This window comes from Apaloderma vittatum, unplaced genomic scaffold, assembly GCF_000703405.1.
Source record: "Apaloderma vittatum isolate BGI_N311 unplaced genomic scaffold, ASM70340v1 scaffold24830, whole genome shotgun sequence".
NCBI classification, from domain to species: Eukaryota; Metazoa; Chordata; class Aves; order Trogoniformes; family Trogonidae; genus Apaloderma; species Apaloderma vittatum.
Genome location: NW_009696636.1, coordinates 8,882 through 25,571, shown reverse-complemented (window position 1 = coordinate 25,571; position 16,690 = coordinate 8,882). Strand labels below are relative to the sequence as shown.

Genomic DNA, 16,690 nt, shown 5'->3' with positions numbered 1-16,690 from the left:
AGATGATCTTTCAAGGTCCCTTCCAACTCTGCATTCTGTGGTTCTGTGATTCTAAAGTAATTATTTGCCTTATTATACTTTTTTTGTTGGTATTGTAAGACTAGAGGGTTTTTTTAATTCATCTGTAAAATGACAGAAAGATGACCTGAAGCACAAAGATACCAAATGCATGTAATACAAAATGAAGTATCAAAGACTATTAGTAGCTTAATGATTAATTGGCACCATGGAAAATGGCTGTGCTGTATTACAAGAAGCCAAACAGTATCAATTGTGTAGTTTGATCTATCCATCCTCCTATTTAAAAGAAAACAAATACAAATTTATGGACCTGATTATCCTTATTTGTTCCTTTTGTATGTTGTAATTGGCATCAGTTTAACAATTAACTATAAGCAGAACCTCTCTCGTAGTTATTTTAACTATTACATTTTCAGTGATACGTTACATTTAACTTGTTTCACAATGTCAAAGAAATCTGAGAACATACCCAGCTCTTCAAGTGATGGGACACCGTATTTCTCATCATGGTCGTCTGAAACTGGAGTAGTACATTTTTCCATTACTTCTGGAGTTATAGTCTCCACTGGCATCTCCAGTGGCTCCATTCTGCTAATTAGGGTCTGGAATCGTTTGTAAGTAAGAGGAGGCTGTCCTCCATTTAATTCTATTATTCTGAATTAAAAAAAAAAAAAAGGATGTCAGACCATAGCATAACATTTTCTTCAATAAAGTATACACAAACAGAAATATCTTCTTACCTGCCTCTAGCGTGTTACATAAAATCAGATATACATGGTAAAACACACAGTCTGAACTTTAATTTTACCATCCATTTTGCCCCACTAGGGAGACATATAAATTAACTGTTTATAATCAAGTAAATTACTCTTCACTCCTGGATTGAGAAAAGTCCCTTAAGAACAAGTAATGAATATAGACAGCTCAAGGCAAAGAAGAACACAGATCAGCAAAGCAGATGAGACCACAGCTACGTAAATACACATCCAAGTCACCTACAACATTATGCTACTTGCATTAAAAAAACAAACACAAACAAACAAAAAAGAGAAATAATCTATTTTTCTATTCTGGTATTGAAAACAGTAGTCAATATTAAAACTGTCCTAATATGGGGAAAAAATAAGGTGCAATTTATGCACAATGACTGTTGTACAAACAGTTTCCATGTTTCCCATCATCACCTTAAATATATCTAAAATCTCAGAAACAGGAAAGCTTCAAAGATATCATTTACAAAGTGGCAGACAGAACCAACCGCTCATTTTGGTGGGGTGCTTGGGTGGGAAAAGAAAAGGATTTTTCAATTTAGGATTAAAAAAAGATAGCAGGTATTGGTTTCAAAATAATAGATAACTCCCTTTCCCTTTCCTCCCATATGACTTGCTGCCTCTCATACATTGGCTTGTAACAGAATAATAATGAGTAATTTATTGTGGTAGATGCTTGTTTTAAGAGACACCAAGTCATAATTTTGAACAGTTTGCAGATTATGTTTCTATAATAGGAAGCTAATACTAATCCGTTTAAATAGATGTGTGGAAAAATATAAACAAGACATTAGGTAAAGCAATACAGGAATATCAAATCCCCAGTTACATATTGGATGCATAACTGATAGGAAACAGTTCTTGTGAAAAAAAAAAGGCCTTTCTGCTAACTTGTGCACAGCAAATGAAATAGTGACAAAACAATCTAACAAAACAACAGATCTTATTTGGGAGAAGTTGCATGCATATTTGAGTAACTTCATTACAAAAGACATAATTAACATGGCCACTGATTTCAAAGAATCCCAAATCAAAACCATATTTCAGATAGTTAGGTGCCATTTTTTAGAGCTGCAAAGTTCTACTCAGCACGTAATAAAATTTGGATGAATGGATAAAAGAGAAACATAAAAAATTTGCAGTCTTCCTAACCATAAAATGCTCCGTGTAGAAAGTGTCACATGATATCTAACCAAATGCTACATAAAATTCCTATCAGAGGCGATGGTAACTTACTTGTCTAGGTCATATAAGGTATGGGAAATGCGAACAATGACTTCCACTCCAGCTTCACTAGCCAGCTTCTTAATTGCTGCATCTCTTTCCTTCCCAAATGGCTCAGAATCATATTCAATAGAAAGTTTTGCAATATTCCACTCCTGCAACATAAAACAAAAATGTGGTACTTCAGCAACTTAGCTGCTCGATGAGGGTTGAGGCAAAGGAGAATGGGAAGGACAGGGACAAGACAGAACAGCAGCTATTACCTGCTGATGGTTGTCAGAGATACATAAAGGCCCATAATACATTTAGGCACCAAGACTCATAAAAATGAAGTCCAACATCTTGGTATCTAAGTATAAATGAGGCATTAAAAAAAAAAAAAAAATCTGTCCCATTACTGTGTGCAAATTTTGAAAACTCAGCTCTAAGTTTAGGATCCATACACCTTAAATAACACCACAGAAGGGAATGACAGAGGCCGCCTTCCGCACATAGATCAGCAGCAGCATCTCGTTCTGCAGAAAAGCTTTTCCCACATGCTTGTCAACTTTAACAGCAGAACTGAAGTTTGGAGGGGATACCACACCCCCTACCCTCCTCAAACCAAATATGACACCCTTTCCTTCCCTCTTCCAAATTCCTGCCCCTTAACCACCAGAAGTGACAATCTTCAAATTCCCAATTTAAAAAAAAATAAAAATAAAAAAATCTGTCTCCTAAAAAGAGGATGCCTTTAAGTCTAATATCCTTTATGTCACAGATGCTGTTACCAAGGCAAACAGCAACAGTTGGGGGAAAAGCAGTGAAGAAAGGGATCAGCTAATGGCTAAGGCTTCAGCAACAGCAGGAAACTGAAAAGGTGAAATATGCACAGAACGATCCTAGAAAGTCATCCTGCCAGTGAAACTCAGAGTAACACCTCTACTAATCCCTCAGAATCTTAATCAGTTGATTTAAATACACCAGGCCAGACTATTTCCGAGAAAAGGATTCACACCAGAGAGGCAAGTGGCACTCTACGCTGTTCACCTAGGGTGCTGTTTTACTTCTGGACTCTAGCTGTCTCCTAGATGAAGCCCAGGCAGAACCCTGAGGATCAGTGATTCCAAGGAATGCTTGCTCCTTGAAAGAAGGCTTGGCTCCTTCCACCATTAAGTCTGCCAAGACTGACCTAGCAAGCCCTGAATCCTCAAGCAACCTCCTACACCTTCATCCAACATTTATTTCCCATTTCATGACCACTGTCTGACAAGTTGCAGCAGGTATTTTTCTAAATCTGTCTTTCCTCTGGCATATTGAAAAGAAAACCATAACACACATGTCCAGGAGTCAGAGCCACATGCCCAAGGGAGCCAAGGAACTCTGGGACAAGCGCTAAGTGACGTGAATACACCCACATTCCATCAGCATGAGCCAGGCGCTTAGAAGCGGCATGGACAAAAATCACTTTGCTTGTACTGCTGGATGCTTTCAGCAACACTGATGCATTTAAAGACTTAGTTCCAATTCTATTTTCTTCATCAAACCAGTTCCAAAGAGCTAGAGATACAGAGCAGACAAGGACAAATGGAAGACAATGAGGCAAAACCCAACCGAAACCTCAGTGGTTCAAGTTAACCAACAGACACCAAGTGGGTGCCTGCTACTAGTGCAAGTTCCATCTCTGCAGTCAGATGGAACAACCATCCTGAAGTTACTTAAAAAACTCAAACCAAACAAAAAAGACTAAAAGAATTTTGCAAATACCTGCAAAGACTGCTTGTAAAAATATTGTCTCTACACACTGCTCCAGAAGGTACCAGTGTACTGCTGCTATCAGCAGCACTGTTAGCTAGTACTGCTGAAAAAACATGACAAATTTAGTGTCTTAAGTGAAGGAAAGCTGCTCTGAAGGACTGGACAGAAGAAAGCAAGCAGTCATAAATAAATATAGATATATATTTATTTGTTTGTTTATGAGTGTATAAATACATAAAAATACATAAATGTCTGTGTGTCCTTATGTGTATTATATGAATACATATATGAAAGAGCCTAAAGGTCCTCAAGGTCTTTTGCAAGGAGAAAGGTAGATCAGTGCTCTGCCTTTTGAAGAAGTTGTCCTCCAACCCGTGAAAAAAAGCACCCTACAAAGAAACAGCTGCAAAACATTCATCCCCAGATGCTGGCATTCATGATAGAGCTCCTGATACAAGGCTTAACAGAAGTTCCACTATCTCCTACCATTATTTACTTACAGTTATCTTCTCCCAGATAAAAAATATCTACATGTGTTTTTCAGGGTCAGGATCATTGCTCACCTTTGAGACATTTAATGAAAAAAACCTGAAAAGCTTGTTTCAGTGTTACATAGCCTTCACTGCACTGCAAGTGCCTGATGCACAGCCACTGCTCTGGCAAAAGAGGCTGTGAAGTTAATTATATATGGGTTCCATGTAGTCTTCAGCCACAAGTTGAAGAAGTCCTCAAGGGCTTTAACAATGACTCTTATTTGTTCAAGGATAGACGATATTCTGAAAAGCCCCCTCATTGAACAAATACATGATACTTTTTGGAACTTTGAGGAACCAGAAGACATAGACAGTTGTCAATGTTCTTTTTTGATTGATGTACATTATCTATATGACGTTATTTTCATTACCGTCTCAGCACTAAAATAAGAATTCTGAAAATGTAGCACTTCGATGCTGTAAGGCATAGAAAGATCAGCCTAGTAGCAAGATCAGAAACAGAAGTTGTCAATGCAGCCATTAAATTATTTAAGGAAACATGTCACAGGTCACTCAAATCCAGAAGGCAACACGCACAACAAGATCTTTGCCCCCATTTAGATGCAATTAAACCAAATTTGATGGGCAGATAGAACGAGTTTAAATATCTGGGGTCATTACAGCCGGCAACTAATGCCACAGTGCTCCTGCAGAAAATTCTTCACTGAGGGGAAATAATTAAAAAACCAGTCAGAGTATCACTCATCTACCATTTTGCAGCTCAAGCACAAGAATGAAGATGGAAATGCAGGTTGTAGTTGAGTTTTCAGCTTGGAGTTGAAGATTTAGGAATAAAAATGTTGAATAGATGATCTTTTTGCAAGAACAGTTTATTTCCACCCCCCACCTCCAGTCTTACTCATCTCAGTCACCTCAGTCCAGCTATTCCATACAATTTTTTGAAATCAATTCACAAAGAGTTCATTTCTACTATTCTATTATAGAATCATAGAACAGCCTAGGCTGGAAGGGACCTTAGAGATCATTTAATCCAACCTCCCTGCCATGGGCAGGAACACCTCTCAACTAGATCAGGCAACACATGGGGACCAAATGGGAATTGAACCTGCGACCTTGGTGTTAGCAGCACCACGCTCTAACCGACCGAGCTTAGTATTACTATTATCCATGGAAGACAAATTACTATCAGTAGCAATCCATCACAACTTTAATTTGCTGAGTAACAAGACTCTTACCCACAAAAGCCTTAAAATTCTTCGTCTAGCAATTTCTCTTACCTGCACTGTGGTTTTATGAAGCCTACTACCAGCAAAAACTTTATTAAATCACTTTTAATGGCCAAAAAGCAACCACAGCAGATATTTGGCCTAAATAAAACATTGCTTTTCAAGTCAGGCTTTGAATCTGGATTTATGTGTGTAGAATAATATTGCAGTATTTCAAAGGGAACCTGGAAAGGAAAATTTAGTAATGTCCAGTACCTACACTTAGCAAGCCATTAGAAATCAGTTCAATTTCTGGAAAGAAATCAAAAACTGTAAAGCCTAAGAGCAACTAAGATCAGTTGTTGATATACACATTAGAGGGGAAAGTCCCAAATCTAACAAAAACAACCTTAAAGAAACTGCAAGGATAGTTAAGTATTTTCATGGACAAAAAGTTGCAATGAAGTATATAGTACAAGAAATATTCCTAGGTGAAATCAGTTTGTCAGACTATATATGAATAGAATGTATATGTATAGAAACAACAACCGCAGGGTGGCATTTACCTTAAAAAGCCTGGGGAAAACATCTGCTGGCTGTCCACGAATAACAAACAAACGTGAATTCAGTTTTCGTAGATTAGCATCAAGATCCTCAAGACATTGAAGTAGGAATCTGCAAGGAATTGTAAAGAAACACTTATTTTCTGAGCCAAACCAGACAATTTTACAATAGAAAGAGGGAACTAAGAGTAAAAATCTTTGTGATTTTGAGACTTTCAGTATTTGGTTCATATTTTGGCAATATGTGCATGTTTAACATCCTAATTACACTTATTATGTAGCTGTTCAATACTATATAATATATTCAAGAAGACATAATTCAGGAAAACAAACTGCACTGTCATTAAAGTTTTCACCTTGACGCTATTCAACTCCAGAATGGACTAAAACATACTCAAGTCTTAAGTAAAACTAGAAGTACATTGTCAATCTAAAAAAAGCACACCACAGAAAAAAAATAAAAACACAAAACAAAGAATCAGCTGTTGGCACACTGCTACTAAACTTAATCCAAGTCCTTCTTGCAACACAGCAGCCTGAACTGTTACTAAAAACAGCATACTAGAGGACTACATGGTCATAACTATCCCTTTGGCCTTCATTTATAAAATAAGCCATGTATATAATGGAATTTCATGCATCTTGGCTGTAAACTCACCTGAATTATTTAATGAATAAACCGGCAAATAAGAAAAAAGAAAAAGGGCTTATATGCTGCAAATCCACAAGTCTTCAAGAGAAAAAAGTAGTTGCACAAAGGATACCGGGACAGGCTCACATGTGCAAAGATTTATTAGTGGGTATGGTAAGTAATACAATAACTCCAATGGTGAAAGTTGTTTGGAGGGAAGAAGTAAAAAAAAAAAAGGAAGGAGAAAAAAATTGAAGCCTCTCCCTTGCAGCCTACCAGAAAGAGAGATGCTGAGAGTCCCCAGATGACTGCCCTTCCAGGGACTCCTTTCCACTGTAACAAGTGGCTCCTCCACAATACTTTTCCTTGTAGTAACGACATAGTTTTCACCAGGTGCTGCTTGAACCCTGACAACTCTTTCTTACAATGCCTCCGGCGGCGCTCAAAGCGCACATTGATCACAGCAGCTGCTGAGTCAGAACTTGCCAGTCATTAACCTCTGTGCACACACGTTATTGGATCCCCTGCCACAGACCAAAAGCTACACCCAAAGGAAAAAAGAAAAAAGGAAAGAGGTTCCCAAGGCTGCAGGCCATTATTCCTGAGAGAGCCTGCTTTAAGGACACCACGTGCAGGTGCAAGGCCAGGAGGAGAACACCACAGACGCTGCACCCACAGCCCAGGTGAAAGGGTGAGGAGCCACAGGGAAGGGATGGCTGCACCACTGTGCAGTGCTACAGAGGCAACCAGGTTTACTAAAATCAGGAGTTGAGAAAACACCTAGTTTTTTATTTTTAGAATGCATCATAAACATAACCAGTTACAATGGAAGTGTGACACCTTCTAGGAGGGATAGAGCATACCTGAGGGTTGCAAAGCTACAACAGTTTTTACATTTTGCTAGAGATTTAGCAACGTGATGCCTACCTAACACACCTTGCCCCCAATTTTATATGAAAAAAATAAAATAAAATTAACATATAGAAGGCTGGCAGGAAAACCGCCTAACTGCTATTAAATGCCAAAAACGTGTGGCTTGCTTGACCTGAAAGGCAATACAAAGCAAGTCTGAGAGGAAACCAGTGTACAAGAATGCTACTGTTTCTTGGCTCTCAACTATGCTTACATGAGTAGAACAAGCCAAAAATATCTAATTCTCTCACTTTGCTAAATTTTATTTTCAAAAAACCCTCCAGAGTAGCAAGATCACCAAGGATATGCTGTATCTAAAAATGAAATTCCTATATACTTATTCAGTTAGAAACCACACAGGAGTAATTTTAAGAATCAGATGAGAATTATGTATCCTTCTGTCAGAGAGAACTTGGGCCCCACGTTCCCAGGCCAAGGTCACTTCCAGATGCACTCCGAAAAGTACAACTTCATTTTATCCTTTTTTTTTTTTTTTTTGAAACCTAGAATGACAAACCTTATCATTAACCTTATTCACCTGAATATTGCTTTCGAAGCAAATATGCCTTCACTTATACCTCACAAATTGCTACGAAGAGAAACTGCAATAGCAGATGCCTTTGGCACAGTCCCAGAAAGGCTGGGGTTTTTCTGTTTGGTTGTGGTTTTCTGGTTTGGTTTTTAGCTACATATATCAGAACATAGGAAAAGGGTATGAAGAGGTGACATAAAATGCTCATCACTGTTCCAAGTAATAATTTGTTTTTCAGGAAAGTGTTAGGCTTTTCTTATTTGCATCTCGCTTCCCTCTAATTTCTCAATCTTTTTTTTTTCCTACCTGACTGACCACAACACACAATTTGTAGTCCGGACCTGGCACAGAATCCTATTCAAGGAGATTACATATACTGACCCAGACTCCAATTCACATACAAGATCCCTAAACTCGCCCTTAATACTGTTTAATCTCTATTTTGTTAGTTCCCCAAATCCCCTTTATTACATCTCTTTACTATCTCTTAACACACTCCTGCATTTCAATCTCCATAAAACTCTATTTAACATAAAACTGTATTTAACAAACATAATGGTGTAGACTCAAATTGTTAAATATATGTAGGAAGGGAGCAGCAGAATGGCCTGGGGAGAGACACATTCCCCCTACCTGAACAAAAGCAGAACAAATGAAAAACAGCCAAAGCACAGTTTGTGCTGAAAGCATACTGTTCAAATATAATAGACCAAATTAAACCTTAGTGACCCTATGATATCTATAGTAACGGCAGATTCAGAACACAGGTTCAGTTTACAAGTGACTACGCAGAATAAATGTGCAGTTTATTAAGCATATTTGAATCTTTCAGTTGGACCAAATGTGTTTTAAAAAAATGTGCTGCAAATGCTCACCTAATTTGCTTTCACCAATTATATTTATGCTATACTACATCTAAAGGCAACTTCTCATTAAAATGTTAATGAAATTTATCAAAAAGAAAGAGTCTTTACACAGATTTTCCTTGCTCAGTTAAAAATGAACGTTCTTAAACCTTTACTTCTAAATACAACCACTACTAAGAAACTTACAGTTGAATCAACTACTTGACATAACCAAAGTTTACACCTCCTCTTTTTCTCATATGTGCCTTTAAAACTTGCAGAAACAGCACAGCATCTTTACTATAGTTAAATACGTGCTGATTAATGCCTAGCTTCAGGTATATCTAGATACAAATTACTTTAAATTTAAGGAAGGAAAATTGGAACTTGCAGAACTTCTGCACTCATCTACTGTCTTAACATAAGTCTATGTGACTAGGCCTACATGAAAGGAAATTTTTAATTGTCCCAACTCTCTGGGACAACTTTTAATTCCATCGCTTTCTCCAATTTTGGCATGGCATTGCAAAGCATTGCATTTATCTCCTGTCCTAGCAAATTAATGTTCCATCAATAGCACACACATGTCAGTGAGGAGTAATAACACGCCCACAACATGCACACCTCCACACGTACTAAGCATACAAATAGAAAAATAATCAAATAATAATTCTCAGCATTGAATATGCTGTCACAGTGAGTTATTATGGGGACTGGAGGAGAAGAGTTTTTAGTTTTCTAAGGTATCATTTTGACTGGTAACACCTGTTTGTGAGAGAAAATAGTTGTGAATGGGTCTCATGCCTTGCATGGGAGCTCACTGCAGCACAGAACATGCAGGTGGTTTGCTCAGTGCACACATTTAAAGAGAAGAGCAGCATTCTACTACAGGCAAGGGAAAATTATTTGAGCGTTCTCTCGGAAGTGATACACCAAAATGCTCGCAAACATGTTCCTTTCACAGTGTAACACGAATAAAAAATGAGTAGTAAAATAGTCTGTGAACTGAAACCAAGTACGGAACCTCCATCATACAAAAAGTAACTCAGTTTCCACATATGAGCTCTGGAGGCAAAGTTTCTTCATAGCAGCTACAAAGAGCTATCGGCCTTGAACTCTGTTACCCTGTACACCAAAGTGTGGCAATTAGGAGCTATTTAAATCTCTCACTACAGCAACAGGTCATGCTCCAGAGACTGCAATCTAAACCAACTTCTTCCTCTTAATCTAACAGTCAATGCGAAAGCACTTTCTTTTTCACTTTGAATGAATATAAAAACTACATGACACAGCTTCATTAAAAAGGCAAAAAAGATGCATGGATATTTTCACCAGATCATCAGCCCAGGTTTCTGCATCTGGTCTTCAACCTCCCTTGGACAAAGCAGAGGAAGGAAAAGTTCACCATTAATTTCACAGTAGCAAACCGTGTGAGGTAAATGCATTTTGTCCAGGGTCATGTAATTACAATATTCAGTTTTCACTAGTGCTTTCAGAGACTACATTCTTTAAAAGACCTACATATAAAATCTTAGCTGTTTACTCCAAGAAACTTCACAATCTCCCCTGCTGCCAGTTATGCAAGGTCTGCTTGGGGTCTGAAATATAACCTAAGTGTTCTGCTCCTCTGCACCTTAAGAGAGACTGCCTAATACAGATCATTATTTTAGCTACCACGCAACTGAAATAAACTGGTCCCCATCAAGGCAGAAACTCAAAAAAGTTAAGTAACTAATTGTTAACACAGTTAACCATTAACGAAATGAACAAAACTAAGTGCTACGTCATGCAGCGTTCCTGGCTCTGCATTAACGCGATTAAAGATTTTTTCCTGGGAGAAAGGCAGGAGCAGTCTGTTAAAAAAGTAGCATTTTTATTTAGGAGGAAACTTGCAACAAGGATACTTACAGACACACTGTTTGAGGCTACCATTAAGTCCTGTTCGAGATTATTTTTAAGAGTAATAAACACCCAGAAACCATAATCACACAGAACCATCCTTGCCAGTATGAAACAAGAACAGTTGCTGGGAACTGAGGGGACTTGAAATGCAGTAACTTCTCTTTCAGGCACCATTCACATCTGAAAATGGTGGTGCTGAGACATTAAGAATCAAGAAGCTGTTTCTTCAGTTTCAGGTTTTTTTCTGAACTGATTCAGATTCTGAATTTAACCATTAGGCGAGGTAGGAGTGTTAGACTGCACAGTCAGTACAACCCAGATGAAAGAAATCTAGGCAGGCTTCCTCATTTGGAAGAGGTTTAAAAAGAACAGTGCTAAAACTTGTTTCATTCCCAAGTTTAACTAACATTTTAAACCAGTTTAGTTCATATTTTTACCTAGGACTAGTCAACTTCCAGCAATTCATTCAAACTTCTGTTTAATCAATCTTTTTAAATACCTTCTATCTACCCCACTAGTCCTCATGGCAAGCCACTGACTGCAATCTCTCCCATAAAAGAAAAGTGTTGTCAAACAAGAGACTCATCTTGTTACGGATATTTGATTGCCACCCAGACTTTATCTACCAGTGTTATCTTAAGCAGCCTAATGTCTGCTAGTTTTACTGTTCCATTCAATTTTTTTCCCAAAAACCTATTACCAGATATTCCTCCTTCAACTTTCAGAGTTTAGTAGAGCTGGAAAAAGAAAGAATATCACATATTGTATAACATCAACCAAATATTTTTTATTTGTGTGAGTACAGTTTACAGCATTAGATCCTGATTGTATTAATGAGTTACACAACATTTATTTCTCTTCATGGGAAGAAAGAAGGAGAGAGAGAGAGAGAGAGAGAAAGAGAGAGAGAGAGAGCCTTTCTTTCATACCTATCTGCTATTTTGCTGTATGCTCGGTTAGGTCATTATGAAAATCCAGTATAATTTAAGTAAACATATTCCTCATACCAGCTTCTATAGGACTTGTAAGGCAAATTTCATCTAATACAAAAACAGAGCATGAGACACTGAGAAGCGTAGTGAATTTGATGTACCTACATATAAATATTTAATATTCTATCAGCATATTTTCCTGTTTGTTTGCCATCAACCGATGTGTCTTAACACAAGCAGTATATTCTTATGAAACTACAAGAAGATTAAGCTCAGACAGGATTTAAGTGTTATGTACACTCCACTGCATCCTTTGGCAGCAAGCCAAGGTAATATTTTCCTATTACCAAATCAGGGTCACAGAGGCATGCCTTATTGCATTACATTCTTTCAGTGAATATGGCATGCAACATCCACATCCTAAAAAGGTATACAATAATACATTTCATAGAGGTATTATCCTTTCAACTTATACACAAGAGCAGGAAAAAGTTTGTGTTATTCAACTCTAGATACTCAAGTGAAGTGGCTGTGGGAGCTAACTAATCTCCTGCAGGGTTACTCTACAGTCAAGGAGAAGAAAAAAACAGCTCCTCCAGAGTGCAATTCAGGACTTCAGCATCTTTCATAACTTGGTAAGAGCTAATCCACATGCAAAACAAAAACCAAACACAGACCATGAAGTGCGTCACTTGGGTTTTTTCCTCTAATATTTACTACTGTTACAATCTTCAGACCAAAGCAGAGCTGTGATGGCAGAAGAATGCAAGATATAGACAAGCCCATGTACAGCTGAAATATTCGTAACTGCTATAAAAGAGTTTCTTAAAAACCAAATTCAACTCTTTGAAAAAGGATGAAAGAAGGGGCTTCAAACTCTCATTTACAGAAAGCAATGTTTAAAATTTAAGCTCTTCAAGCTGAGTCGTTTTGGATATATCTTCTTTGAAGCTAAGTAATAAAGACAATTTCACTTATGGAGTGGGACTAGAATAATAAGTACAGCAAGTAATACTGCTCTACTCAGAACAACAAAATCATCTGAATCTAATCGAGTCTATACTGGACACAATGCTAGCATTTTCCTACATATCATCCCACATTTATTTCTTTCCAGCTGAATCACCTTTTCAAGGTAAGCATTCCCCAAAGGAAGGAAACACACAAAATTTTTGTCCTATTCATTCAAAAGACATTTATAATATCCCAAACGGCAACCTGCATTTGGTTCCTATTTTGTGAGCCATAAGGTCACAGCAAATAGCATATTTAGCTTCTGTAAAAATCTAGATCTTAGCTTTACATTCAAAGAACATCTATTATGCATCTAAACTATTCCCAGATAACTAGCAAGAAATATCTCAAAATGCTTGTTACAAAGGTCAGCCTTCAGGTGACAGGAGACTAACACACAACTTCCTAAATCTCTCTCCTAGTGTCTTCCATTCTTTAATGTGTGTATGTGTATATATATATATCTCCTATGTTTATTTTTCTCTAACCCTCTAATTCCAATCTGATAAATCAATACCATCATTATTTGACTTTAATTCCTCAAGCCTACTCTTTCTGGAGAGAAACTAGTTGGATCCATAAAGGAAAAGTCAAGAGCAAACAAATGTATTTGCAGCAGTGACAGCTGGGGAAATAGGACTTAGAAGTAAATTGCAAAATTAAGTTACTTGAGAGTACAGACATGCTCATATTTAAATAAATTTAAAACTCCTTATTCTCAGGTACCTAAGTTCTCTTATTTAAATGAGTAGCTCATAAGGCTTGATGTAATTAAAGCAGAGATGACCTGCTTTATAAAACAGTTCAGCCACCTTTTGGTATCTAAGCTGTTCATAAAAAAGTAACAGTTATGGCTCATTTCAAAAGAACAAGGGTGATAAGAACACAGTAACAAGATACAGTCTAGCAATCTGATTCTGAAGGACAAATTTTACACTGCCCCTCTCATTTACTTTAAACCCATTTCCTTTTCAAAAGAACAAGGGTGATAAGAACACAGTAACAAGATACAGTCTAGCAATCTGATTCTGAAGGACAAATTTTACACTGCCCCTCATTTACTTTAAATCCATTTCCTTTCCTTAAAGTGACCTTTTAAAGTTTATAATTAATCCAGATTTTGCACAGTTTTACATTTCCCAGAAACTAAACACTGTGTAAAATGAATATATTTCTCAACTACACTGTATAAAATGCAAGTCCTTAAGGTATAATTCCATCGCCTCTGGATTCCCATATCTGAAAAATTTATTAAACTAATAGAAGAGAATTAAGGACAGAGCTGAAATCTACTAGCAAGCATGGAAATTGGTAGAAAGTCTGGAAAATAGAGAAATAAAAGTGAAGCTATTCCTGAAAATCTTAATTAAAACTGACTGGATTTCACTGCATTGCTCATCTTATGGTGGTCAAACACCGACCACTATCCTCATTTCTCACTGCTACTCTTAAGAATCAAGAATGCCCAAATTCTCTGAACTGGTCTTCCATAACTGAAAATAGTCATTTACATCTGAAATCAAGATAAAAATGAACAGAATGTGTGCAGCTTTTTGAGTAATAATCACATAGGAAGAATGAACATTTTTTAAAAACGATAAAAAATCCAAATAACTGAAATAATTTTGTTTATCAAGCTGCATAAATCCATAAACACTCCACTGTGCCCCAAACTTTCTTAGCATATGAGTAGACTAATGAAGGTAATGGTTTGCTTCATGCTGCAGAAGCTTTCCATCTCAAAGTCTAGAGCTGGCAAAAATGAAGCATGCAGCTCAGTAAAGTAAGCCCTGCTAAACAAAACTGAAATACAGTTCAAGACATAATAGACAGAAAATCCAAGTAACCTCTAGACAAACATGCTATTATCTTCATCTGCCACAGCTGCAACACTGAAGGTCAGGACCAACAGAAAGCACTTCACTTGAAGCAGCTAAATTAATCTTGAAAAGTTACATAGCACAGTTAGATAGAACATTCTGGAAACTAAAATGTGATATTCAGTCATCTTTGCAGACATGATAGCAGTTTAGATGAAGAATTATTTTATTAGGAATGAAGCCTTTATTAAAACAACTATATTTTTGCATTTTCCTCCTTTTCCCTGTCTACCCATTCCTTCCAGAAGACAAGAATGAATTGCCAAAATTCACCTCCTCAGCACCAGTCACAGATTTTTCTGTTACTTTGACTATTGAAAGAATAGAGGTAGACAACTGGAAAGCATCATCCTACACAGGATCGCTTTAGTTTTTCCAGTTTGCTTGTACCAGGAGTAGAATTAATAGCATACAGGAACATTGCCAACTTAAACAAGCAAATAAGTAAATAAATAAATGAGAGGGAAATGCGGGGGGGCGGGGGGGGGGGGAGCATAAAGCCCATCTTCCTGAAGGTGGATAAAAGCTTTATTTGAGACAAGGCAGTTCAAATGAGAGCAGTTGAACAAAGGTAAACTGTTAGCATTACAGAAGAGAGATAGTCCTAAGAAAAAAGACTTTTTTATTTATTTAACTCAGAAGTTATTGCTATAGATCAAAAATTATAGGGCAGCATTCATAGGCTCTGAACTCTGGAACCTAATCAGCACTGATAAGCACTATTGCTACGCAGAACCTTCAAGCAAGAAGAGGTCAAAGCAAAGAAAACCCTTATTTGCTTTAATCCTCAAACACCCAAAATCGAGGGGAGGGGGGAAAAGGAGGGGAGGGGAAGGAAGGAAGAAGGGGGTGTAGTCTACAAAGTCTGCAGCTTTCATTGCTACGTGTCTCATAACCTGATCGTTTCCTTATACCGTTTGTAGGAAGAACATTTCAATATGAATCAACAAAAATAGTTTCCTAAAGTAGGTCGTTGCTGCAGCAACCAGGCGGCTGTTTGGACTACTCCCTGCCACAATGACCTACTTTTCCAGTTATACGTAACCGTTCTAGTAGGAGCCGAATTTCTCCTTCCCTTCAGAGCCGCTTTGAGAGGATTCCAGTACCATGGCTGAACTTTATTCCTAACCGGGGCAGAAAAAGGCTTCAGGGAGGTACAAGAGGCGAGTTGGTTCTGCTCCTCTGTGGTGTATTTGGAAGCGTTGGCTGTTAAAGGTTAAGTGAAACCCAGTACGCTCTCAGAGTTCAAAAAGTACGAAGCCAATGTTCAAAACCGGAGGAGCCGAAGGGGAAGGTGTCAAAACGAACAGCAGCTTGTGAACAGCGTGTCCCCTGCCAGAGCCAACAGCTGGCAGCCAGCTTCGGCACAAACAGGTTGCTTCGGTGCTACCATCCAAGCACAAGCTAACGGACATAATTTCAGGTCTAAATCACATTAAGTCTGCATAAAAGAAAAACCCTCCTGAATGACAGGTAAAGCCGAGACCTTTTTAAATCCTATTTTAAACCCTACTCACCCTATTTTTAAACGCTGCATGGACTGTGGAGCGAGGACATACAAAGGTACCACATAAACCCAGGAATAACATTAACAATTACTTAATTTCCTGTTTACTGTTGCTGTTAATGACCATTAACCTTACGAAAAAGGAAGAAAAATCACTAGTGCAACTTTTCATTCAACTACATCTTCTTAACCCCATGAAGAGAAGAAAGGTTATCTCTCTAGAAATAAGCCTATAAGGTTTAAACCTCAGTCACACTGACTTGTGCATAGGTATTTTTTTGATCAATTTACACAAGCCCCTAGCTCAAAAACTTTCATTTAATTTAATAAGCAAGCACAGGAGACTAACGCTTCCAAAAGACAATTCTTTGCTACCACTGCTATGCGCTACCCTATAGGGCATCTTAATTTGGACTTCAGTTAACAGAAAACAAAGTCAGATATAACTCATATACAAAAGCAGAAAAAGCTCTCCAAAGCTTACTTTACCTTAAATCTTCTTAAAATTTTTAAGTTCAGCA

At 37.6% G+C, this 16,690-nt stretch overlaps 1 protein-coding gene across 1 annotated transcript; it reads right to left on the bottom strand.

The window, feature by feature from the left end:
* Window positions 1-448: 448 nt before the first annotated feature.
* Window positions 449-6,126, bottom strand: LOC104278715 (cryptochrome-1-like; the record flags this gene model as incomplete). The annotated part of the gene is made up of 3 exons (XM_009875776.1): window positions 449-675; window positions 2,028-2,170; window positions 6,018-6,126. Coding segments are annotated over 3 exons (479 nt in total), but the record flags the coding sequence as incomplete, so codon positions are not given.
* Window positions 6,127-16,690: the final 10,564 nt, after the last annotated feature.